The sequence below is a fragment of the Macaca thibetana genome, chromosome 8 (assembly GCF_024542745.1).
Source record: "Macaca thibetana thibetana isolate TM-01 chromosome 8, ASM2454274v1, whole genome shotgun sequence".
NCBI classification, from domain to species: Eukaryota; Metazoa; Chordata; class Mammalia; order Primates; family Cercopithecidae; genus Macaca; species Macaca thibetana.
In genome coordinates this window covers 54,414,210-54,441,396 of record NC_065585.1, presented here as the reverse complement: position 1 = coordinate 54,441,396, position 27,187 = coordinate 54,414,210, and the positions used below count along the sequence as shown (strand labels likewise).

Here is a 27,187-nt window from a genome sequence, read left to right as displayed (position 1 = left end):
CTTTCTGCATCTTCTTTCACAAAACAATACTTCCTGGAAACGTCTCTAACTCACTGGAATACATCTAGTTCATCCTTTCTGATAGCTACTCAATCTTCCTTGTGTGGATCTATCACAATGTATTCATAAGAGAAGGGCTGAAAACAAAGTTCACTTTGTTTCCAGTTGTTTGACACTAAGAACAAAGCTGCAATTAATATAAGACATCAGAAATGTCAGTGGTGGAACATGAAGCAGGCAGGCTGAGTTTCTTGGAGGAAGCTTCTCTGTCTCTGGTCTTCCTGAATTCTCTTCTCAGGCAGCAGGGAACACTCCCTCCTTCTCGGCCATTTGTTGGGGGTCAGGAAGGGAGAAGTGACATATTTTGGTGGGGACAATATCAAACTTCTCTTCAGAAGTTCAAATTTGAAAGCCAAAGAGATCTTCAAGATCTGCTCTCCAGTCTTTTCCCCTGGCACTTGCCAGCCCATGTATGAGAAAATCCTGTCCTGGTTTTCTCTGCCAAGACCCCCACCAGAGAGCAAGGCCTTATATGCACTCAGCACCAAGTGGAGGGAAGGAAAAACCCAGGTTCTATGTTCCCAGAACCTATTCCAAATCCATCTAATAATTTAATGCTCTGCTACGAAAACTACTTGAAATGCTCATTCCAAACAAAGCTGTTCTATTGTATAAAGTAGAAATGTGATGATACAAAACCAGCTAATTTACTTAAAATCAGAGTAATTAACTGGAAAGAAAAAAAAAAAAAAACTAGTGGAAAATAACTCAGTTCCTGCCTTGCCTGCCAAGGTCAACTTAGGACAGGACTATAAGAGCTAGAGCATGAAACAGGCCAAAATCACTTTACTGAAAATGGCTTGACAATCAACAAAGACAGAACCAAAGAGTTCCCTCTTAGCTTCTCCTACTTTGTGGTGGTCATGAATTTTATGTCTCCTAGGATAAACGTACTTACATTGAAGCATACCACTCAAATTGTACTCTAAAATTTTTGTAATTTTGGAATTATTATTTTTTTGTTCAATACATACTCTATTCACTCTTTCTTACTGAACTTCACTGAATATTTTAGGATTTTTGAGTCTTTCATCTAGCAGGTGACCTTATAGAACACTAAGTCACATTTAAGACAGTGATATCAGTTAGCAGTTTGGATAATCAACTTGGTTGAAACTTGGCAGAGTGCTTAAATATAAATTTACTATATACATATGTCTTGTTTAATATCACCATGCATATAATGCTACCCCATAAATGTTAAATATTTAACTTATAATACAGTATACCACTAATACATACTTTCCCCACACTCCTGATGCTAATAGGCACTGTCAACCAAGAAGAGCAAGCATGGCAGACAGTATCGTACAACCTTGAATAACAAGCACACCACAATGTCAAAATGCTTATCGTCATGACGAATGCTCCTCTACACCACCTGGGTGAAAGTAGTCTGCAACATGTAGCTACGTCTTGTGGCCCATTTTATAAACTAGCAAATAATTTTGGTCCAAAATGGCTAACAAAAGGTGTACAACGGTATTGGAGCTTCTACAAATAGACAAGGACAAATATTGTTCTTGGTGCTAAGATGAAAATGTTATGGCAAATGGAATGCGGCTTTTGGAAACAGTCATGGAAATAGGGTAGAGATCAACAGAAAATTAAATTGGTTAAAGTCCTTTGACATTATGAAAAGCATCGTAAATATTGCCACTAGCTGGGATGAACGAATAACAATTGTTTGGCAGGTGGCATTTCATGACTTAAAGATGTAGAAAAAAACTGGAGTGAGTGCCAATTTAAGATGTCAGAACCATTTCTCCTTAGGGCTTCTTCCAGAATCATAACCACCCCATGGAGCGTCAATTATCAACATTCTCATTTTTAGGAGCACATCCTTCCTATCCCCTGAAACACTGCTTCTCATGGGTCAGGTCTCTACATCCATTAAAATATAAAGACAAAGAAAGAAAAGCGAGAAGTAAAATATTACCTTTTATTTTCTCAGGCACACAAGTGATTTGGATACCAATTATCAAGACATTTTACTGATTTCCCTTTAGAATCATCTATTTTAAATCTTCAGCCACCTTAGAAAATAGTTTGCAGCAATCACTTTGCAATTCATAAGTATCAGGTTAGAATTAAGTTGTGGAGTAAGTTAACAGTTTATGTTCAATATGTGAGGTTATTTGAACTCCTGAGTTTTAAATGTCCTGTAGAACAGTGATTCCTCTCCCTTCTAATGGCTTTTCAGATTAAAGCAATGACTTTAAAAAATTATATACTAAATACTTGATTACAACAGAAATTGGCCAATCTAAAAATCAGATAGTGTTATACTGAACATCATTCTGATATAGTGAGTAGCCTCTGGCTGAAACAAAATTCCACCACCAAGGCCATCAACTAGGTTAGTACTGTTTTTCCTGGGGTCTATGTAAAACTCTCCTTTTCTCTGCAAATGCTGCTTGGCTATGAACAGCATGGGTTTACCTGCACCAACCTGGCACACACCTAGCGACTTTCTCAAGCATTCTAAAGATGTCCCTAGAGACAATAAATATTGACATATGTAAGTCACAGCACCTTTCTCAAGAACAGTCCAAATCAGCAGTGCACATTCACACACAGGAATGCTGGGGATATACTTGTACTTGCACCACTTAATTACAACAAGGGGAAATAAGAGTAACTAATGAACTTAATAGCTTCATAAGAAGAAAAATGTTTTATAGTAATACACTTGACCCTATCAGGCAAAAGCCACCTAAAAGGATTTGTAACTGGTTACAAAGTGCATCAAGGGAGAGAATGGCTGGCTCTGAATAAACCCAGTCACTTCTGAACATAAAATACACATTCTAATGACAGAGAGTTGGTAATATTATTTTCACAAACCAAACAGTACAAATTTCAAGTTATTTCACAAATCAGATGATCAAATAAAAATGGACATGAATATACTTAGTAAATTAGTATATACACTTTTAAAAGGTGCTATTGTAAAATAACCTACATGACAAAATTTGGCAAAGAGTAAACAAAATCATTAACAATAAACCAAAAAATATGTAAAACTTAAGAAAACGCCCAAAGAATTAAAAAAGAACACATCTTTCAAAAGATTCAGAAATTATATACCATTTTTAAGTGTGCATTAAGCAACTTTATACTGCACTTTAACAGTCTGAGAAATTTGACATTTCTATAAATATACATGACTGGAGACATTTTATAAGTATATATGACTGACAGCAATATTTGGACAACATAAAAGTACCCTATAGATGTTGTTGCTGCCATAAATCCGGGATACAGGATTAAAAATGGAGTAAATAAGGCATGGCAATGCTTTGCACGATTTATTGTGAATGCAACCTGAAAACCCAGCAACCAAATTCACCCAGCAGGTAGCAGGACTGTAAGGGACTACTGTTTACTTGGATGCTGGAAATGCTGAAGAAAAGAAAAACCACAGCCATAGATTGGTATTTTAGAAACAGTCAATCCATACTATTTTAAGAAAAAAATGGATGATTTATTATATAAAATTAAGATTGGCAGAATACAGAAAAATTATTTCTTTTACCTTTACATATCTATTATAAGTACCAAGCAAAGTGTAACAATTAGAACTCATTACAAACTATCAAAAAGTATTCATTTGGTGAAATTATTCAAGTCACAAATGCTAAGTAAATAAATGCACTTCCAAATATGTGAAGTGTAAAACAAGTATGAAAATAGTGATCTTAAATAATGATTCTTTTCACAAAAACTAACCAACAAACAAGAAGCACACGAAAAAGACTGTCAGGTTAGACAGAAAAAAATAAATCAAATGTATTGTTGGTTGGGATTGTTAAACTAAAATCATTAAAAACCAGCAACTAGGATTCAAAAGAAAGTAAGAAAAAAGAAAAAGAAATGAGTAGTTAGGACTCAAAAAAGAATAAGGGTATTCCAATACTGTATCTATTTTCCTACTATTAACAAGAAAGGAGGATTTGGAGGCCAATTATGTCCTGTAGACCCAGGTGCTCTCAAAGTATTTGCACTGAAGTCTTCTTGGTATGGACATATAAATGAACTTTACTGTTAGTCAAAGGTGAGAAAACTTACACATTATAAAGGAAAGGAAAGCAATTACACCTGATAGGGAAAAAAGATCACCCATTAAAATGAACAAATTCATCTCTAGCATAAGACTAAAATAATCTGCTTCCAAATAATTCCTTTGTACTTTAGTAGATGAGGACAAAGCTTTTACCATGATGAAAAGGCAAATGGGAGGTCTCTGATAAGTTGGAATCGTCATAGCAATAAAAGAGATACCTACCAGAAAATTTGCATTAATAGCTATAATCTCATTTGTTAAAAAAAACTCATTAAGTTTATAATTAAACTATTTTTAAAATAAAATAAATGAATAATATATATGTAATATGAATCATATGCCAAATTATATTCTATAGTCGTAAGTGCTATTAATAAATACATTTGATTCATGCTACAAGAGAAAGAATTGAGACAATTTCACATTTCAGAATTCCTGAGTCTTATCAGAGAAAAACAAGTACCGAAAAAACAAAGAAAATAAACTTACTTAAAGTAGGGCAAATAACACAAATTTGGGCATTAACTTAATATCATATTTATAGTTTTAAAGCTGAAGACTATGGGAACAATATATATGTACTTCATGAAATTATAAACATGTTTTTAAAGCTTGGTTTTTAAAAAAGGCGTTTTGATCAAACAAGGCCACCTGAGTGACATCTTCAATGATGGTAAGCCCACCATTTTAAACGAATAATATTTTTATTTAAAAGCCTAATTATTAATATAAAAAGGAAAAAAGTTTATTTTAACAAAATGTTTTAGTAAGATTGCAATGGGACAGCCCTTTGATGAAAAATCTAAGGAGGGTAAAGCCAATGTAAATGAATTAGAACAAGAGTTCTAATTTTGAGTCACTACCCACTAAATAATTTCCCTTTTGCTTTGCATATTACACAGTGAAAATAAACAGTTATCTTAAGAGCACTTCAGTCCCACAAGGTAGGATTTAAGCTTTGTGAATAGGTGTAAATGGCCCTGTAACAACATGATGCCTGCAAAAATACATTCCACTGAAAATTAATGTCTGTTCTCTAACTAGTAAGGAAATGAGAAGCTAAGTGGTCCCACTTAAACAATAAAACAAAACAAAACAAAACCCACTGTTTATCCTTTCTGGAAAGACTACCAAAGCAAAGAACATCCAATAATATTACACATTTAAAACTGCATACTTTTACTCATCTTTACAAGTAGGAAATATGCATACAAATAACTCATGGGCTTTATAAATAAAGACACTAATCAGAAATAATATTTGGGTTATTTCTCTGTTCGTAAATACCCAGAAATAAAACAATTAAAAAACACTAAAGTGCAGACCTATAGGCCAATACAGGCATGATAAAGAGGTGCAGCCAAATTTGCATCTACATTTACACTTACATATCCAGAAAATGATTCTAGCTTTAAAAAAAAAAATTGTGCAATTTAAAAACGAGTCAGTTTTGTTTGTGCCGTAATACAATTAGAACTTGTCTCTGCCCACTAGTGAAGTGACTGCTAGACCTTAGACAGCACACTAGGCTCTTGACAATCACATATCTCATTAGAATCATACAACATTGATTCCACCTCCAGAAAATGTTAGGGTCCTCTTGTTGTAGAATGAAGAGCCACTGGTATTTGGTTGATTGCCTTTAACCAGAGAGGACTTCAGTTCCATTTCACAAGCTACAATAGCTGCATTCAATTCCACTTGAGCTCGATGAACTACATAAAACATGAGGCCTATACTTATAATAATCTGTGAATAAAAATAAAACATTACAGTTATCAATATTTTATACAGAAAAAAAGATAAATCCAATAAATATTTGGTTTAGAAATGCTTCAAACCGGGTGCTTCTCAAAGATGGTAGGTAAAAGGCTATACATTTTTAAATAGTTTGCATACAGTTATTGTTTATTCTTTCCTTTGCTGCTTCTCCTGGGAGTGGAGGACCGAAGTCTACAGGTAACCATGACACGGTATTAGGAAAACACACATTCCTTTTGGTTCACTTGATACAAGCCAAACCTGTCTCTTTGTACCAAAAAGCTTTCTTCAAGGAATAAAAAATGTCTACAACAGAGGTAACAGCTGGCTAAACTTTGTTGGTATAATTAATGTATTATACTTTTGCATGACTATAAATGTCCATAGGTATTTCTAAGCCAACTTAGTGAGAAGCACTACCATTTACAATGAACTATCTGGTGCAGACAAAATTAAAAGTATTATGGACCACTTAAAAAAATGAAATGCCAATAAACTTCCAAAGAAATTAACAAGAGATTGTGAACAAGAAACTGCCTATACTTAGGAAAAAACAAAATCAGAGGAAAATACGATGATTATTTTAAAATGTTAGTCAAAGGGATACTAGAAAAAATAATCACACCGATCAAATTGAAAGTTAGGTTTCTAGTCTTAGCTTAGCTACTCACTAGTGATGTGATTTAGGGAAGCTTCAGTTTCTCATTGTCTTATAGGAAGCTATGGTCCCTCTGTACATTTTTCCTTTTTCCTCTTTTGAGATGGAGTCTCGCTCTGTCGCCCGGGCTGGAGTGCAGTGGCACAATCTCAACTCACTGCAACCTCCACCTCATGGGTTCAAGCGATTCTCCTGTCTCAGCCTCCTGAGTAGCTGGGATTACATGTATGCTTCCCATGCCCAGTTAATTTTTGTATTCTCAGTAGAGACGGGGTTTTACCATGTTGGCCAGGCTGGTCTCGAACGCCTGACCTCGTGATCTGCCGGCCTCGGCCTCCCAAAGTGCTGGGATTACAGGGGTAAGCCACAGCACCTAGCCCACTTTAACATTCTATGTACAATTCCTCAGAATGTCTAAGCAGTGTACATTTTCTAAATGAGTTTTATTCCAAAGTTCATTTATAAATCAGTTCTTTAGGAGTTGGAGCAAATACAGCAGGTGTTATTTAATGTCCCAGCAAGTTTACAAAGGCTGCTGTAACCAAAAGTGATGCTGAAATATAATACAATTTCAATGAAATCTACCCATAATTATAACATAAGCTTTATGGGGAAAGTATTTTAAATCCAAGTGCTGAGGGTGGTTGGGGAAGAGAAAATAGAAGCAGAGCATACTTGGGGTATGGTAAATGTGAGAGGGGAGGAACTTGGAACTTGCGCTAGGGGGTGCCATTAAATGAGTACCCATCACTCAGTAAAATTGTAAATAAGTTAGGCATCTTAAAGCTGGGTCTTTAAATTCTGTAATTGCTTTCTGTTAATTCTCTTAAAAGAAACAAGATATATTTACTGAAAACTCCTACGTTTGCTACATATCAATAAAGGGAAACACCATTTAAAGAGATGAAGAAAATATTGGGGGGGGTGCGTTGTGAATTAAATGCTACGTTCTGTTTTAGACATGCTGAATTCGAGGTGCCTGTTAGATATCCAAAAAAGTTCACGGATGTCAGGGAATGGGTCTGAAGCTATAGAAAGAGGACTGAGCTAAAGACAGTGCTGGGGAGTAGGATGAGGGTGGGGGGAGGATCTTTACCCAAATGCACATCTCAGCAACCATCAGAGTAATTGGATTTGCTGTTAAAGAAAAAAGTTTTCAGAGTAGGACTAGAAAACTTAAGCTAGAATCTTCAAAAACACAGATATAAGGGGTGAAAGGAAGAAGTTAAGCATAAGCCAGGCAAGTGGGAAAAAAAGTTAAGACACTGGTATCAAACAAACTAAGGGAAGAGTGTTTTAATAATGAAGACACTGTCAAGAGTCTTAGACTGCTAACAGGTCAAGCTAGATGAGAACTGGAAAGTGCATCTCATTTAGAAAAGGTTACTGACAGCCTTAAAAAGAGCAGTTTGAGGGAAGGAAGTGGCAGGGCCACAGATAGCAAGGGTGAAATGGTTGTATCTTTAAGTGGGACTTTCCCAGCTGCACTTCTGATCCCAGGGCCTGATGATTTGGACTATCCCCCAACAAGCCCTCCCCATCTTCCTTAGCCAAGTGAAGTGTTAAAAGCATTTAGAAAATGGAAACAGAAGGTATAGTCAATTTTTTTAAAAGTTTTCTTATTAAAATGAAATCAAAGAATCAAACACAGGCAGAAGGTCATGCGTCACACAGAAAGACAGGCATCTCTTAATGCTAACTGGAAAGCAGGCTAAGCAGGGGCGGGAACATAAGAAGTTAACAGATTTCTTATATGAAAATTCAGGGGTTTCTCAGTTGAAGGCTTCTGATTTTTCTGTTAAGCAAGAGAGGTAATCTGTTGACAATAAAGAGGGAAGCAAGTGAAGGAGTCAAATTGTGAGGAGAAGTGAAGATAGTTTAAAATAATTAACTATTTCAAGACAACAGCAGGGGAGTGAGAAGACAAAGGAGAGAGATGGGATGTGGGGTAGTGTTGAGAAACTAGGTGAAGATTTGCAACCATGAGTTAAATATCAATCCGTTTGGTTACATGACTTCCCCAAAAGAATAGGGGCAAAGCAGATAAAACTTGGATGGTTTCGGTTGGTAGGTACATAGAAAAATAACAGGCATGGAAGAGTAACTAAATAGACCACAGAATCTAAGCTGGATTTCAGTACAGGTTGAGAATCCCTAATCCAGAAATTCCAAATCTCAAAGGCTCCAACCAAAAGTTTTTGAGCACTAACAAGACACTCAAAGAAAATGCTCATTCGAACACTTTAGATTCCAGACATTTGGATTAGGGATACTCAACAGGTAAGCATAATGTAAATATATTAAAAATCTGAGGAAATTCAAAATCTAAAACATTTCTGGCCCCAAGCATTTAGGATAAGGGATAATCAAACTATACAAGAAATGGTTGTGGCTTCCTATGAACAGTTATTTTGTACTGCTTTATTTTAGGCTGGCAGCCATAAAACTCAGAGGCAAATTTGTGGCTCATTTCTAGAAAATATGAGGAATCTCATGAATATACTTATTCTGCTAGCTTTAACCTAAGCTATCTTCTTATTCTTTTGTATATATTTTGTAAGCTGCATTAAATGCCTCCTGATACAAATTAAGCTGTAACTAATATCAATTAAATCAAGCAAGCGTAAACATGTCTTCACTTCTTTTCATAAATCCCTAGGCTAAGAAATATGTGATTTCCCCACTGTTTTGTATTCTAAGCTTAAATCTGCCAGCTTAACCAAAGGGTGAGAAATCACTAAATAAAAGAAGATTCTATAGTTTAAAAAGTACCATGAACTTCATTGACTATGGTTGAATAATTTACTGAGACACATAAAAAGTTTTAAATAGTAAAAGTTATCTCCAAGCTATTAACAATGAGGGATTCTAATTACTCAAATGTAAAGTCAAAGGGAAAAAATGTTTCAAATAGATTACTTATTTTCAGGAAACTAAAAAAAAAATATGCTTAACTTCATACTAAAAAAGTCTGAGAACGTGATACACATTAATTTTACAGTACTGTAGGATGATCATAAATGATACACTGTGCTATAGATATAATGCATAGAAAGTTTAACTTTGTATGATTAGCGTGCTGTATTAATATAAATAAACCAACTGTAACATAAACATTTAACTTAGATTCAGATTATCTAAAGAAAATATAGCTCTGGGGAAAAAAGTAAAGAAAAAAACTGACTCTACATATCAAACATACTACAAAATTTTTCTTAAAGCAAGTACTTTTATTGATAAGCTTTATTTGGGCAATATTTCAATGTAAATATTCATGGTTTTACTTTATGTACTAAACTTGTACCTCGTAAGCACAAAGAAAATTAACTCTGGCTTTATTTTATCATAGTATTTTAAACACAATAGAGTCTCAAAAACTTGAGAATAATGCCACCAAAATAAAATCTGTAATATGGTACCATATACTCAGTAACAGTTAAAACTAATAAGTTAAAAGACCAGTAAGTCTGGAGGACCATCTCATTAGTATTATTTGCTTAGAGGAGTATAGTGTTGTCCCATGTATCTGTGGGGTATCAGTTCCTGGATCCCCCCAGATTTCAAAATCTGCATATACTCAAATCCCTTACATAAAATGGCATGGTAGCTGCATATAACTTTTGCATATCCGTCCATATGCTTTAAATGATTTCTACATTACTTATAATACCTAATATGATGTAAATGCTATGTAGTTATTGCAATACATTGCTTTTTTGTGCTATTTTTTGTTATATTGTTATTTTTAATTTTTTTCCCAAATATTTTTAATCTGTAGTTGGCTGAATCCATGAATGTGGAACCAATGGATACAGAGGTCTGACTATATTCTACTGGTTTTGAGCATGATCTCTAGAACCAACCACCTTGGTTCAAATCCTGGCTCCACCACTTATTAGTGGGGACTTTAAACAAGTTACTATCTAATGGTGTCTTTGTGAACCAGTTCTTGTGGATCAGAGATAGGGGGCTTGATTTACAGCACTTGCCATTTCCCATGGTGTAAATATTCCCATCATGGGCAATTTCAAACTATCAATGTGATGTCACTGAATGCAGATTTGGGAAGAGATGTATAATAAATAACCAGCTCAAGATAATAAACATCTGTACCTCCTAGGGTTTTCGTAGGGACTAAATGGGCTTAAATATGTGGCATATAAAGCATGGAATAAAGGTTAACTATCATCATCATCTCACTAGTTCATGAAAAATTACGATTTTCTATTTTGTTAAATCTCAGGAATAAAATCAATCACAAATAAATTTTTAACTATTTCTGCATGCAAATTTAAAGGCTCTAAAGAAATTTGCCTACATGGCAGTATTTTCCTCTTTCATCAACCTCTTATGTAAAATTTTATGTGCCCCAAACTATATTACAATTTGCATGGTAATAATAATCCATTACACAAGTCTTATTTGGACTTGTAATAGAAAACCTTAGACATTTTTATGAGGTAATACTTTTTAAAACAAATCTTTTGTTTCACATCAAATTGTACTAGAAAGAAATTTACATTGTCAACATAATACTTTAAAAAATGCAAACAGGTGAGTTTCAATAATTTGAATATAAAGTAACAAGATAAACACTCAACTCTGCCCAATCTTACTAAAATTATTTTCAGGCACATTTCACACAAAGTCAAAATACAGTATTTGATTTGTGATGACTCTGAAAATAATCACTACAAAAATAATCTTACTTTTGTCATTCTTTTTGCCTCTTTAAGAGGATTTTTCTGTATCAATTCAGTTCTGCACACTTGCATATATCCACACAATTAAAAAATTTTAATGTTGTCAAAATATGAGGTAGTACCAAAAGAACTAAGAAAAAAAAATCTAAAATGGAAAAACCCTCCTATTATTTTCAATGAAATCTCTCAAATCAGCAATGCCATACCAAAAGAAAAAGAGAGAAAAAAAAGAGACAACCCTTGGCCTTAAACTCACCTGTAAACAAAAAACAAAATATCCACTAACACTCTGTTCTGCAATGACATCTTCCATTGTCCGCAGGGTGGTACCCAAGTAAGAATTCAGAAGCTGGGTAGGAAGCAGTCCAACCGAAGATGCCATCAGATAGTTGGGTAATGAGAGATCAGTAATCTAGAAGAGTAGATTAAAGGGAATGATTCATTACCAAGTAAAATCTCAATTCAACATAAAAAAATGTGTGTATATGTCTAACTAGTGGTATTTCCTTGGGAAGGAGCTGACATCTTTACAACAGTATCCTGAATTTACAAAATGATTATAAAGAGAATACATGCAGAATGTAGAATATTTAGAATGAAATAAAAGTAAATTTTAATATTCTATTATACTACCATCAAAAGATAACATTTGTGACTTTTTCTTTCATGTAAATAAAATCCACACGTAGATAACTTTGTAAAAACAGTTTTGTAAGTCTTCCTCATATCATTAAATATTCTTCAAAAGCATTCTTAAATAGCAGTGTGGTCGCTGGGCTTTGAAGCCAGACAACCCTAGAATGGCATTCTGGTGCTGAGAATTCAATAAGCTACTCTGTCTCTAAATCTCTGTTTTGTTTTGTTTGGAGACAGAATCTCGCTCTGTCGCCCGGGGTTGAGTGTAGTGGTGCGACCTGGGTTCACTGCAACCTCCGCCACCTGGGTTCAAGAAATTTTTCTGCCTCAGCCTCCCAAGTAGCTGGGCCTACAGGCGCACGCCGCCACACTGCTACCTCTTTTTTTTTTTTTTTTTTTTTTTTTTTTTTTTTTTGAGACACAGTCTTGCTCTGGAGTGCAGCGGCCCGATTTCAGCTCACTGCAAGCTCCTCCTGAGTAGCTGGGACTACAGGCGCCCGCCACCACGCCCGGCTAATTTTTTGTATTTTTAGTAGAGATGCGGTTTCACCATGTTAGCCAGCGTGGTCTCAATCTCCTAACATCGTGATCCCCCTGCCTCGGCCTCCTAAAGTACTGGGATTACAGGCGTAAGTCACCGCGCCCGGCCGTACTTTTTTGTATTTTAGTAGAGACAGGGTTTCACCGTGTTGCCCAGGCTGGTCTTGAATTCCTAAGCTCAGGCAATTCGCCCACCTCAGTTTCCCAAAGTGCTAACTATCAGTTTTTTCATTTGTAAAATGAAATTCATCACCAGCTTAGATGGCTGTTAGGATCAGAAATATTTCTAAAGTATCTAGGAAATACCTGGCATATGACTGACACTCAAAAAAGGTGAAAATTATCATTATTATGCAATTATACTACCATTGTCTGAATGTAGCATGATTTAACCGCTCCTACTGTAGAATATTTACATTGCTTCATTTTTTGTATATATGGAATTACATTTATTTTTGGCTATTAAAAAATTCTAAAATTATGATAACGTCTTTTGGATATTAACCTCTGTGTTAGGCAACATCTAAAATATTCCTAATGACCTGATCTCCTGGTATTCATGTCCTTGTGTGATCCCTTCCCCTAGAGTGTGGGCTGGACTTCGTGCTTACTTCTAGCAAACAGGCAAGAGCAGAAGTGAGGAGATGACACTTCCAAAATTAGGTTACAAAAAGAATAGGACTTCCACTTTTTCCTCAACCAAGTAAGCTGCCATGCTCTAAGTAGTTCCCATGGAGAGACGCACGTGGCAAGGAACTGATGTGTTCAGTCAATAGCTAGCAAAAATAGCCTGGAAAAATAGCCAGTCAATAGCCCGGAAGTGAATCCTGCCCCAGTCAAGCCTTAAGATGACTGCAGCCCTGGCCAAAACCTTGACTGCAGCATTGTGAGGGATCCTGAGTCAGATGCACCCAGCTAGTTGCAGAGGAATCCCTGACCCAGAGAAATTGTGAGACAATAAATGATTGTTTTAAGCTACTAAGTTTTGATCTGATATACAGCAATACATGACATATGTATCTTAACTCTGGTAGGATAGATCACTAGAATTATTGGTTCAAATAGTAAAAAACTTAATTTTCCAAAATGTTCACAATGATTCAACACACCTGTCAGTATGTGATACATGAACGCATCCATTGTCATACTGTTACCAACTGTAAATATTAAATTTTAATCTTTATTTCGATAGGAGTAAAAACGATGTTTCATCATTATTTAATCTGTACTATTTTAACTTATATTGGCACATTTTCTATATACGTTTTTTATTCACATTTCCTTATGGGTTTATTTGTTCACATTTGCTCTTTTTTATTGGGATATTAAGTGTTTTTCTTATTTGTAAGAACTATTTATATAGTGAGGGCAACCTGTTGTCTATTATATGTGGCATATAGTTTTTGCTAAAGTGTCCTTTATCTCTTAATTTTATGTTTTGACATACAAATGTTTTTAAATTTTTACATAATAAAATATTATCTATTTTGTCCTCTTATTTTTCCAATGCATTTAGCTTTGGAAAGTGTTTTAAGAGTCTATTGTTGATTTCTACCTATATATTTCTTCTGATTATGTTTTTCTTTTTAGCATTCACCACTTATTCCTTCCGGAATTTACTCAAATTCGAGGTGAGGATATAGCCTGATCCCTCCCCTTTCCCAATAGCCAATTTTCCCAGCATTAGATACTAAATAATCAATAACTTCTCCATTGACTTATTATGTTTACTTTAGTAGAAATAAAAGTTATTTCATATAAAAAGGGCTTATTTGGAGCTCTAAAACTGTCCATTTATATTTAAAATCTTGTATAGAACTAAAACATTGGTGTCTCAAATCTTGTACTGAAACTAAATTGTAATAAAGACTACCAGTTAATACCTGGCAAGGAATTTCCCATTCTATTCAAACTTCTTCATTATGTTTCTTTTAAAAATGGCCATAACTGTTCTCAGCCATATTTATTCTTGCAGATCATTCTATCACTCAAAAAAAAAGAGTAAATTTTATACTGGGATTAAGGCAAATCTGCAAATTAATCTGGATAGACCTGAAATCTCTACCATATTAGGTATTCTTATCCAGAAATTTTTCTATAATTACTCAAAATCTTCTTTTATACCTCTTACTAAAGTTTGGTCACTTTATTCACGTATCCCATGCATTTCTTATTAGTTTATTTCTAAGCATTTCATGTTATTATTGTTACCACTACTATTGATTTTCAAAGTAACTTTTCCACACCCCCATCTGAGTATTACTGGTATATAAGAAAGCTACTGGCCACTTTATTAAACCTTTTTACTAATTTTAAAATCTGATATTTTAAACAGCTATAGGTGACTCTACAACTATTAATACAACCTAATCTAAAAATCATTTCATATTTTCAATAAAACTACATTCAACTCTATTAATAGATAATGAACTGGAGATGTATTACTGCTGATTTAGAAAGAATATTACAGTGACTGGTTGTTAACAATCCACCTTATCGATCACTGACTCAATAACTACTAATGCAAGATGCTCCAAGAGGTGCTTGGAAGAGATAAAAAGACACAGTGCCTACCACTGATGGATTTACACACTGACAAGTAAACATAAACTACCTGAGAAATAGGCAGAATGGGGAGCACTGAGAAGGACTACATGCTGAGCATTAAAGAATAAAGGATGAAAATTAATTGTAGAAGTGGAGGCCAAAGGGTAACTTTTTGGGAAAAGAGGGATTCAAGGCAGACACTGAAAGCCTAGTATGAGTTCGGCAAGCAAAGATAGATAGGATGAGGAAGGCAGGTGTTCCAAGAAGAGAATGAACAAAAGATGAACAGCTGCTTCCAAATTATTTTATTTATTTATTTTTTTATTTTATTTTATTTTTTTAATTTTTTTGAGACAGAATCTCGCTCTGTCGCCCATGCTACAGTGCAATGGCAGGGAAAGTACAGAATGTACTCATAAAGTTGGCAGCACAGCTAGGATTGTCTATAGGGCACACACAAAGAAATCGTGTAAAATAAAGACAGGAAAACTAGATGGGGTGATACATGTTGGGGCCTTAGATAAAAGAGGAAGGAGCCTATACTCAGAGGGAAGGTACCAGGGAGTCTAGTCAAAGAATGATGTGAATGGAGCTAAGCTGAGCAAGGTTCCTTCTTCAATTTAGAGCACTTATAGGAGCAGAGAACTTTCTTTAGAATAAACATGTCAGATATAGAAAGTAAGAACATACGACAAAAATGAATGTTATAAAAATTACATTGCAGTTAATAACAAAACATTCCATATTATGGAAGTTATCTTTAAAATAAATATTTCAGTTCAGAAATTTCAGAATGCAACACTTCTGGCCACAACCTTTACCTTTAAATGTAATGAAGTTTCTCTAAATAGAACACATAATTGACATTCACAGATGACATCAATAATATTCAAATGGGTAATTTAAGAACAGATTTCATAAATCTGAAACAACTCTATCACTCAACTCAACAAGACCATCACCCATGCATAAACTGCATAAATTGAAGTTTATCAAATCTTTCATGACCAAACCTTACCCTTGGGAAAAAGTGTTATTATACATACATATAATTTTAGTTAATAATCGTAAATATTTTTGCTGGAGTGTTCAATGCTTTAACCAATGGAGCAACACAGTAACATACATGTACACAGGTTTTAAACTACTAAGAACTTTATTAAAGATGAACAGCTTCTTCCAAAATATTTTATTTTATTAATTTATTTTGAGACAGAGTCTCGCTCTGTCGCCCAGGCTGGAGTGCAATGGCACGATCTTGTTCTCACTGCAACCTCCGCCTCCCAGGTTCAAGCAATTCTCCTGCCTCAGCCTCCTGAGTAGCTGGATTACAAGCGTGCACCACCACACCTGGCTAATTTTTGTATTTTTAGTAGAGACAGGGTTTCACCATGTTGGTCAGGCTGGTCTTGAACTCCTGCCCTTGTGATCCGCCCACCTCAGCCTCCCAAAGTGCTGGGATTACAGGCGTGAGCCACTGCGCCCGGCCTATTTTAATACAGCATTTCCTATAAGCAAAAATTTTACTCAGAATTTCCATCTAGCTCAGTCTTTGACAAACATATTTGGAATACTTGTTTTCAAAAGGAGATGCATCCAGCCTTCTCTCCGCAGTCTTCAAGCATCAAAGTTCTAAAATTTTGTCTCCTTGTTTTACTTTGTAGAAAGACATTAAACATGAGCCTAGATCAATACCATTGGAATTCTTGCCTGCAAGTACCCCAGCATTTTAGCTCAGGATTTGTATTCCAAATCAAAGAACCCCTAGATTTCTCTACCTAGGATATCAATGCTATCTTGCTAGTTAGTTTCTGTGATGAGATACCACAGCGAGAGTTTAAGGGATGGCAAACACCACCTGACTGCTATCCTCTCATGTTTTAAAAACTCTAGAAGCACTATAAAAGTATATATCCTTTATTCCCAGAGGTACATGATGTACTTGAAGATGTGATTCACTTAACATGGGGTTAACATGTAGAACATCATTTCACCACTATACCAAATAGATCCTGAAAACAAAGAAGTATTCCATCTGGGAGGGGAAAAATAAATGAGAGGAAAAAAAAAAAAACTGTAATTCTGAAGAGCAAGAGCTGATTCACCTCTGAACATGGCATTTTTGGAGCTGACAACAGAGAACCTCCGTCTTTAGATCTATCACTAGGACATTCACTGAAGCTGGGGCTGTGGTCGGTCCTCTTAGGCAAAGCACCAAGCACAGCTCTCAGGAAACCTGACCCAGCTCTTCTGCTTTCTAAGATTATAGCTGTTTACACAATGGTTTTACCACTTTAATTTAACCCACCAAGAAACTTTGTTTTTACATAGACTATCCTGGCATGGATGTAATAAAGAATATAAAGGTGACCTGTATTCAGAAGACCTCAAATTTTATGTGCAGCTCTGTGAATCTAGCATTCATTTTGGCAAATTATACCTTCCTGTACAGACGTGTTGCTTGGTATTTGGGATGCTGCTTATTAACAAAATTACTGTTAAAATATTATAAATTCCAATTAAAATATATTAAATTACATTATATAGGAAAAAATCATGAATCACTATAGAAAAAAATCATGAATCCCTAAGACTGTTAAGAAAGGATTGGTCAAGAGAAATTAAAATGACCAGTTTGGTCTTTTCATCTAATTAATATTTACTGATAAAGTATTTTACTGTATATATCCCCAAAATACTTCCTACTAATATTTCAGAAAAATTGGGGAAGAGATGGCCGGGCACAGTGAGTGGCTCCGCCTGTAATCCAAGCACTTTGGGAGGCCGAGGCGGGCGGATCACGAGGTCAGGAGATCGAGACCATCCTGGCTAACAGAGTGAAACCCCGTCTGTACTAAAAAATAAAAAAAAATTAGCCAGGCGTGGTGGCAGGCGCCTGTAGTCCCAGCTACTCGGGAGGCTGAGGCAGGAGAATGGCGTGAACGCGGGAGGCGGAGCTTGCAGTGAGCCGAGATCGCTCCACTGCATTCATAAATGGCAACTATTTTTCACTCTCAGAAAATCAAAAGTTTAAAAATCAGTTTAAAGAAAAACGTTAACTGCATATTCTCTTTCCTTTGCTCCTCAAAATACCTCTTCATCTTTGCTGTGTTCCCAAACTCAGCGGCCATAGCTGGAAACCTCGTCAGTCAGGCACACAGCTAATTCCTCATTTCCCACATCCAATATCTACTACCTCTTGTCAACCGCACCTTCTCTGGGGAAATCTATCCACCGTCTGGGCCTATTCCTAATTTAGTCTCCTCTCCGGTCCTGACACACAGACTACCCCACTCACTACCTATGCTAACTCCTGCAGAAATCTTTTTAAAAAGGGAGAATAATCCTGCTTAAACTCCCTCCTACTGCCATGAGGTTCTTCACAGCACAAAGTGCTTCATGATCTGGCCTCTGAGCATTTCACACATCCTGTCACACTATGTCCCAGTCACATCAAAATTGTCTCAGTTCCTACAACACTACTTGCTCCCCTTTCCCTCTGGGCCGTTCTACATTGTTCCTTCTGGGGAGTACAACAAGCACATCCTTCTTTCCACTCCATTTACTCCAAAAAGTCCTACACTGTCTTTCACTACTCAGTCATCAATTACTCTAGGAAACCTTCCCAGATGCCACAAGCCTTTTAAGTGCTTTCAAGTGCTCTGACAGAAACTATACTTCCCTGTCCCCTTTGCACTGGAGAACAACTGAAGGTTTTGCCATTTGTTTGCCCCTCAGTCCTTTCCCAAACTATAAATTCTGTGAGGAAAGGGATCTGCCTGTCTTGGTCCTCATTGTGTCCCTAGATCTTAACAAATGCCTACTATATATTAGGTGCTAAATATATGTTTATTGGAGGTTGGATGTATCAACACCAACAATGTTTTATTTATAAACATGGAAACCTAGAGTAGTTGCCAGTTTATAAACAAGTTGGAATGCAAAGTCCATTTTTAATTGGATTTTCAGAAATTAAGAACATTCTGCCAAGCACACAGAAAAAATGTTATAAATGAAAATTAACTTATTTTCAGCAAAACTTACACCATGATTTACCTAGAATGCTATTTCTCCACTGGAATGCTACCACCTCAAGGGAGAGACTTTATTTTATTCACGGCTACACCTCCAGCATTTAAAAGAGCAGCAGGCACATGCTAGGCACCTACCAATTATTTACTGAATGACTACTAAAAATATTTCCAGAAACCTCCAAGGTGAACCTAATGTCAAGGCTAAGACCCTCTTGTTAGGGTCTCTCAAGCAACCCTGAGAGTACTGAAAAAAGTCTTGCTACTGGAGAAAAAAAAAAAAAAAAAACAAAAAACAAGGCCATAGCAGTGCTGAGACCCTACCCTAATAGCTAGAGAGGGCTTCAGAGTAAAGAGATTTCTACTGACAGAAATGGTTAGGTCAATGTCTGTCTACGACACAGAAGCATCTTCATCTATGCAAGCTTCTTCAAGAGTTCACTGTCCCTAAATTAGGAACTGCTTTTAATGGCTCCCAAATATCTTAGGGAGGGGTCACCAATTTATCTGACAATTTGGTTTAACCACCCTTCCACCCTCCCACCCCCATACACACAGAGGTCTTGAATCTTCCCCCAAGGGGGGAAAAATGTGTCTCTTATTGTACATAATTTCTGGAACACAAGTTGAAAAGATTTTCTTCATAAAATCTGACATACTATAGGTTTATTGTTTGTACTAAAAAAATGTATCATATGCCTTCTATATATATCTAAGGCCCAGTTCTAAGCAGGAATAAAAAAGATACAAAGATAGAAAACTACAGCTGACTATGCAATCATTAAAAGTCATGTTGCAATACATGTAATGACAAGATGTTCATTACATCAAGTAAAAGAAGGTCACAAAAATCATTAACTCAATATTATATTAAAAATACATATCAATAAAATGCAAAAGAGAAAAATAAACACTAAAATGCTAAGGACTTTTTTCTTTGTACTTGCTATACTTTTCAAAGGTTTTACAATGAATACATATAGACAGAAAAAACAAATATTGTTAAAATACGTTTTAATAACCTCTTTGCTTTTAAACAAATTTTTTTAAATCTAGAAAGGGTTAATAAAACATACTGTATATACATTAATATAACAGGCTAGAGATATAGATTAGTGAATTATAAGCCTACATATGACACAAAAAAACGCAGAAGCTGATGAGATAACTAAAGACACACAAAGAGGGGAAAACAGTTTCAAGGAAATAAAGGTCAGCTGCATTCAGTGGTATTGTGAGGTCTCAGGATGTGTACTGAGATGACATTACACAACTTGGTCATCCTATCTGACCCTTAAGGGCCAGCCTCCAACTCTTTCAAAACACAGACTGCATCTGCCTTTCTATTTTGCCTGAACTGTACCACTGGCAGCAAATCATTACACTTTACTAGTAAGAAGAAATCATCATTACATACACTGATACAGTGACAAGTATTACGACTATCATATCTTTATCTGAATCTATGGCTATATCTACAGCACAGAATAAGAATTTAAGAAAATAAGAAAACATTACAGAATAAGAACTTAAGAAAATGAGAAAATGTTTATTTTTATAACACACACTATCACTAAACTGTTAAAAAATAAAATGTAATGTTACATTGTTGCTCAGAACACTTGTCTTTTTAAAAGCAAACTCTGACCTAATCTATACCCTCTCATTTTGCAAATAAGGAAAACTGGAGGCCAGAATCATTAAATGACTTCACCAGGGCTACAAAGGAGCTAAGACAGAACCAGAAGACCCCACAGCATAAGCCAAGATACTATACTGTATTTGTGGTCTTAGAGTCATTTGCCAAAAACTTTTCTTTAGTTGTAATAAATTTCAGTTCAAATATAAACTAAATTACTAAAAGTAATTTATCTTCTTGATAACTCAATGCAAACTCTAGGAAAACTTGAAAAACAGTTATATCTGCTTAAAGTTATAATGACATCCTTCACTATTATTATTTCAGTCAGTACCAGTTTCACAGCTCCCTGGCTCCCTCCAAAACAAAGAATCTATTTGTTGCTTCAAACCTATGGTGGGCTCACATAAATAACCAAGTAATTGGTGGTTTGGTAACAAACAATTCTATAAAGCAGTTCACTAAGAAGTGAGCCACAGTGATGGGTAAGGTCTTGCACTTTTAAATTTACTAATTTCTATTTTATTTGCATTTTACACACAATACCCATTGATTGCTTTTGTTTAAAAATTTTTTCTGTTAAATAAAAATATAAGATATATGTGAGAAATTAAGGGCCTCTTCCTACAGTTGCAGGGGCTCAGGCTTGGTAGCTGTTTTGTTGCTGTGACTCTAAGGCAGAATAAGTTGGCAAACTTTTTCCATGAAGCACCAGATAGTACACAGTTCAGGCTCTGTAAGCAGTAGGGTCTGTAGTAACTAGTCAATTTGCCATTTTGGATTAAAAGGATACACACATAGCATACACATAAGTGAGCACAGCTGTATTCCAATAACACCATTTACAGATGCTGAAATTTGAATTTCATATAATTCTCATGTACATGAAATATTCTTGTGGTATTTTTTCCAACTATTTAAAAATGGAAGAATTATTCTTAGCTTGTATGCCATAAAAAATTGGGCTGTGGTTTTCTGACCCCTGCTCTAACATCTGGGATGATACCTAAGTCAACTGTATAGAACCTTCCCCAGTCCTCCATAATGTCCGATATTCAAGGTGCGCTAGGACAAATATTCTACAACTGGAATCAGGATGTGTCTGGGAAATCCAGCTCTTCTTGGACCAACACTAGTACCCTGAGTAAGTTAATGACTGTAAACATTTACTAACTGTGTAATCTTGGGCAAGTTATTTCACCACTGTGCCTCAACTGCCTCAGCTATATGATGAGGATCATGGCTGAAATGAACAGTAAATAAGTTATGAGTGCATGATTAAACAGTGCCTAGCAATTAGTTAAGTACAATATAGGTATTTGTTAAATTTTTTTTAAAAGTAGCTCAGTTTCAGTATCCTCATTTTGGAATGCAGAGGATGGTGAGAAAGAAATAGCAAATAATGAGCAAACTATATATTTTATCACAGCTCTGCAGCATGTATTATTAAACACATCTCACAACAGAAAGTATGGCTCAAAAGAGTAACTATAACTACTTCAAGATGACACTGTAAATGTTGGAACCAATCTGATTTCAAGTTTCTAGTATGCATGGGAGAAGGGGAAAAAAATGGTTCAGAGGAGATAAGCAAGGGAAAGCGCCTTTCCTTCTTCCATATATTATCCTTTACAATCAGCTCCTGCTTCTAAAATGTGAATACAACTACCTCCACCACTACAAATAATAATAACACTTAACAATTACTGGGAAGTGACTATGAGCCAGACAAAATACTTAATGCCTTCACAGTATCAGCTTTTTTAAGCCTCATAACTCTACTTCATTTTACAGATGAGGAAATGGAGAAGGCCAGATGGCACGGACTAATTCAGGATCATCTATTTCCAAAGCCTAGGCCTCTCATGACCACTACACCTAACTTCTTTGAGGTAAGCCCAGATGAATTTCTCTAATTATGGGCACCAAAAAAAAAAAAAAAAAATGAGTTTTAACTGGAATTTGTTTTTTTTTTTTTTTAAAAAAAGGATGATTTCAAAGATAAGGAGGGATGTAGCAAACACAAGAAATATGCCTAGAAAGGGGGCAGCTATGGTCAGCAGGAGGGGTATGAGGTAGAGAGGGTATATGAGGAGGCAGAATGGAGTTCTAGAAGGCAGAAAGGAAAGTCAGACTAAAACTAACATCAGCCTTAACTAAGCTTTCTTTTCTTTCACATATCCTGGGTGAATTCAGTAAACTGTTCTAGTTGAAAGGACTACTTCTGTAAGCAGGCAGTTCAGGACAATAGGTATAAACAGGACATAACAGACCATATCCAGTGGCTTCAGAGCCCACCCTGCTATGGCTATGAGTAAAAACTTTACAGTAAGATGCACCATATCAGCTGATCCTGAGTTCAAACCCTAGCTCACCCACTTGGTAGGTGGGTGACTGAAGAAGTTCCTGGATGGTTGAGCTTCTGTTTCTTTCTCAGTGAAATGGTGACAATAATACCTATTACAAGAGACCATTTTTCTTTTTTTTCCCCTTCTTTTTTATGGATCACACAATGCTAAATTCAGAGTTGTCCCTTGTCAAGCTCAGTTTCAACTACATGATTACCTTAAATTATTACCAAGTACAAAATACAACTTCTTAGTCACATACTTAATATGTAACAGACATAATCAAAAGAAAAGCCTACCTTATTGTCAATCAGTAAATACATAATGAGCCCTTACTATTTACCCATGACTATATCCGGCATTAAATATATATTGAAGAAATGAAGAGGTGGTGGGTTGAGACCCTACCATCAGACCATGGTTCAAAGTCTGACTCCACCATTAGTTTAGTACCTTGGTGACCTTGGGTCATAACAACAGAAACGACAAAAGCTAACACGTGTTTGTTAAGCCAGGCTCTGTTGCATGTATTCATCTCATGTAATCTTCTCAATAATCCTATGGAAGTAGGTATCATTACTTTCCTTATTTTACAAATAAGAAATTGAAGCACAGAGAGAATAAACAACTTGCCCAAAGTCACTAGACTCTAAGCAGACAGCAGGAATCCACAGCACCAGCCCTGTGCTCCTAACTAGTAGACACTAGTCTATAATATGTGCATAATCAACTTCTGCAGGGCTGGTTTAAGGATCAGAAATATGTGGAAAGAGCCTAGGATAGTAGTTGGCATGCAGTAGGTGGACAAGAAAAGGCCCAAGGATACATGCTATACTGAAACACAAACTAACAATCAATCTATTCAGGTTCCTTAGCCTAACCTTCTTTCAAAGTTCTGGGATAGTTTATTTATTATTACCCAAGACTGGATCAAAGTTCAAGTTTATATTTCATACTATAGGAGGGTATGAAAAAGAAATTTAAGACTATACCAAACTACTGCTAACACTAAACTTCATCTCTACAGAAAACCGCTTATCTGTTTCCACTGCCTCTACCAAATACCATTATAGTCATTGCTGCTGTTGCTTGGAATCAAGAGGTTTGCAAAAGGCATTTAAAAGAAAAGAAAAAAGGGAAAGATTTTAATTTCATCACAAAGAGGTAGATTGGTTAGAATTATTCCTAATTCAAAACAAAATGAGAAAGTTTCCAGAGACTAACAATGATTTACTTTTTGAAACAATGCATCAGAATCACTTAAAATACATCAATTCCTATGGTTTTGAGTGCAATTATCTTTTTACTTCAGTACAGTTTTCTTTAAGTCTAGCTGAAGGGTTGAGTTCCTGGGAATCTACATAAACGCTTGGTAGTTTAGAATAATTGAATTTGGGGAACACGGTAATCTACTTTTTTAAGTCCTTCACTTTATAAAAGAGAAAAGTGAAGCCAGACAGGGTCAGTAATTTGATCCAAAGTCACAAAGTTTGTAGACCAGATTCCTTTCTTCCAGTAAAATGATCTCTTCACTAGCAGTGTTTCTATCCTAAATCAGTTGCATGGAGATGCACACTAGCTATAAAAACCTGGGCAAGCAAAACATATGAACACAAGCACAGAAAAGTCTATAATGGTGCATATATTGAAGAAAAATAAACGCTAATTGAGCAAAAGGTTATCTGTTCTGTTTTATTCACCGCCCTGCGATTTCGAAATGAAGTTCCTCCAAAGAAAGATAAACAGTAGCATTTTCTCCTTTACATCGCATTAAAGCACAATTACTTGAAGAAGAAAAAGCCCATTACAAATATAGGAAACTCCAAAAATCGGAGTCTGCAACTAGCTCCTCCACTGTTTACTGAAACACTTCCTTCGGTCCATGTTGCTAAAAACTTGAATCAAAACCCTGGATGTATTTATGCAAGCAAGAGAGAAAGCTAAAAACGTGAAGCTTTCCTCCCTAAATGTTGCCAAAGCTGCTACAAAAGATGACAAGTATTAAAGATGTGCATTTCCATTCATGTCCCTGCATGCCCACTGTTAAGAGGGCTTTTCATTTTTAATTACGTTCCCATCCCGAAAAGGAACATTAGTTTTTTATCTAACAAACTGTCTTTCGAGACTCCGCGTTAGGTATGTTTTATGTGTGTGACAGATTTCCCAGGGTGCGATGGAAAGTAATTGTAACTCCTGCCCTCAATGTCACTTCTCTGCTGGTGTTTATCTGCTAGAGCGCCCTCCTAGGGCCGCCACAAGACCGCTCAAAAACAGACTTGGAGAGGGATAGGCCAGCGGGACCCTACTTACCGAAAACACTGCATTCTGAAGCCCAAAAGGTATGGGGGTCAGTCTGGCCAGCGCCACCACTTTCAGGCCGCTTCCTCCCTCCACGACGCGAATAACGGCGCTCAGCTTGTCGCTGCTCTGGATCCTGGCGGCCACCCAGGCAGTGAGCAACCGCTTGCAGACCACATGGGCGATGAAGGTGCCGATGAGGACGCCCACCACCATCAGACCCATGCCCAGCACGAAGCCGTACAGGTAGCCAGCGGCCACGTTGAGCACGATGTAGCCCCAGCCGCAGGGGAAGGAGACCACGATGAAGCCCACGACGAAAAGCAGGACCCCTAGCAGCGAGTCAAGGCTCTCCACCCACAGCAGGAGGTGCTGAAGGTAGCGGCGGACCAGGGCCAGGGAAGCGAAGCACAGGGCGGCCAGCACGCAGACCAGCACGAGGCTCCGGCACCAACAGGTGCTGCTGAGGCAGCAGCAGCGCCAGTTTCTCACCTCGGCCACGCCGACCACCACGCCGCCGCCGCCGCTCCCGGGGCAGCCCGCCAAGGCCCCGCCCGGCTCCGGCAGCTCCGAAGCCGCTGGCGGACCGTGGCGCTCCAGATAGGCGCCGAGCAGGGCGCCCGAGGCCGCCGCCGCTGCCGCCGCCGCGCTCGCCCCGCCCCCTCGGGGAAGGCGGTCCGCCAGGCCGTCCCCGCCCGCACCCCGCGGCAGGGCCCAGCGGGCAGGCAGCTCTGCAAGGCCCGGGAGGGCCGCGTGCTGCAGCAGCCGGGGCAGCGCCTGGAGCAGGATCCCGCCCGGGCTCCGCATGCCACAGCCCGGCGCGGGCCCTCAGCCGACTAGCCCCTCCGCCGCGGCGCCTGTTAGGCAGCTGCCCTTCATGGCGCCCGGTTCGCCCGGCCTCGACTCCCTGCGTCCGCTCAGGGGGTGGGAGACAGCCCGGACAAGGGCGCCGAATCAGCGGAGGAGCGACGGCCGGGCGGAGTGAGGAAACTCCCGCCCCAGCGCCCACGGAGCCCACTCCGGCGGTGCCCGCCCCTTGTCGGCCAGAGGGGCGGGGCCGCGGGCGCTCGGGGCGGAGCGGGCTGTGTTCTGGCCCCGCCCCCGTGACGCCTGCCCGCCAGGCTGCAGGGGTCGCGGGGCGTCTGCGTGGGCCAGCGGAGGCCCAGGGCTGCTGAGAGCAACTGCTGGGAGGGCAGGAGCTCTGGGGAGGGCGGGGCGACTGGCAGGGGCGCGCTCCCCGACTTCCCACAGGCGCGCGCATGCCTGCGTGTCAGGGCGCGCGCTCCCCTTCTCGGACAGAGGCGACCCCAGTCCGTGAGCTGCTTGGATCCTCGCCCGTTCCCTCCTGGTCGTTTCCGCAGTAACCTCTTATCGGAGCGGGCATCTGTGAGTGGCGCTCACATCCGCCGCTACCCTGTCGAATTGGGGAAAGCGTTCTTGTCCTGTTCTGAGGAGGGTTTTGCTATTGTCCTTGGCCCTATTCTCCCTGTCTCAGACTTACCTCCCAGGTAGCGAGGTCACCCTGTGGGTTTCATATGGCTTGGTCCTTTAGGAGCTGGAAAAATTAGGTATAAAGTCCCCCCACCCCCTTGACAGAACGCCCCTTTTGACTCCAGAGGTCCTTTATCGAGTGCCAGGCATTGGTCTAGGGGCTTTTGAAAGATTCACTGAAGGACATTTCTTGCAGCTTCTCAAACTCATTCGCTGGTTTCTTTTCCTCTTTTTGCCTGTTTAAAGTTAGTGTTCCCCAGGTCCTCTTGCCTTCTTCCTTTTTAGAGTTCCCTGAGCCATCTCATCCAGGCCCACAGCTTTGATCCTGCCGTGCCCCCCATAAGCAGTGACCCCTAAGTCAATGTCTCTGCCCACACTTCCCAGCTTGTGGTCCGGCCTGTGGACACAT

General features: G+C 37.9%; 1 protein-coding gene across 2 annotated transcripts; it reads right to left on the bottom strand.

The window, feature by feature from the left end:
• Positions 1-1,988: 1,988 nt before the first annotated feature.
• TMEM64 (transmembrane protein 64) lies at positions 1,989-26,268 on the bottom strand. 2 transcript variants are annotated; one of them, XM_050802622.1, is made up of 3 exons: positions 25,300-26,268; positions 11,505-11,660; positions 1,989-5,875 (listed from the first exon to the last, which is right to left on the bottom strand). In XM_050802622.1, the coding sequence occupies exons 1-3, from the start codon at positions 26,092-26,094 to the stop codon at positions 5,684-5,686; spliced, it is 1,143 nt and encodes a 380-aa protein (XP_050658579.1). In that variant the 5' UTR covers positions 26,095-26,268; the 3' UTR covers positions 1,989-5,683. The 2 variants fall into 2 exon arrangements, with proteins under 2 accessions (XP_050658579.1, XP_050658580.1); XM_050802623.1 differs by lacking the exon at positions 11,505-11,660 and having other exon boundaries at positions 25,300-26,109.
• Positions 26,269-27,187: the final 919 nt, after the last annotated feature.

Bases quoted from the DNA above. Each gene is read 5' to 3' on its own strand.
- TMEM64 (XM_050802622.1), bottom strand. From the start codon at position 26,094: ATGCGGAGCCCGGGCGGGATCCTGCTCCAGGCGCTGCCCCGGCTGCTG. The intron at 11,661-25,299 runs GTAAGTAGGGTC...CTACTCTTCTAG, and splicing joins TTCAGAATGCAGTGTTTTCG to ATTACTGATCTCTCATTACC. The intron at 5,876-11,504 runs GTGAGTTTAAGG...TTTTATTCACAG, and splicing joins ATTTTGTTTTTTGTTTACAG to ATTATTATAAGTATAGGCCT.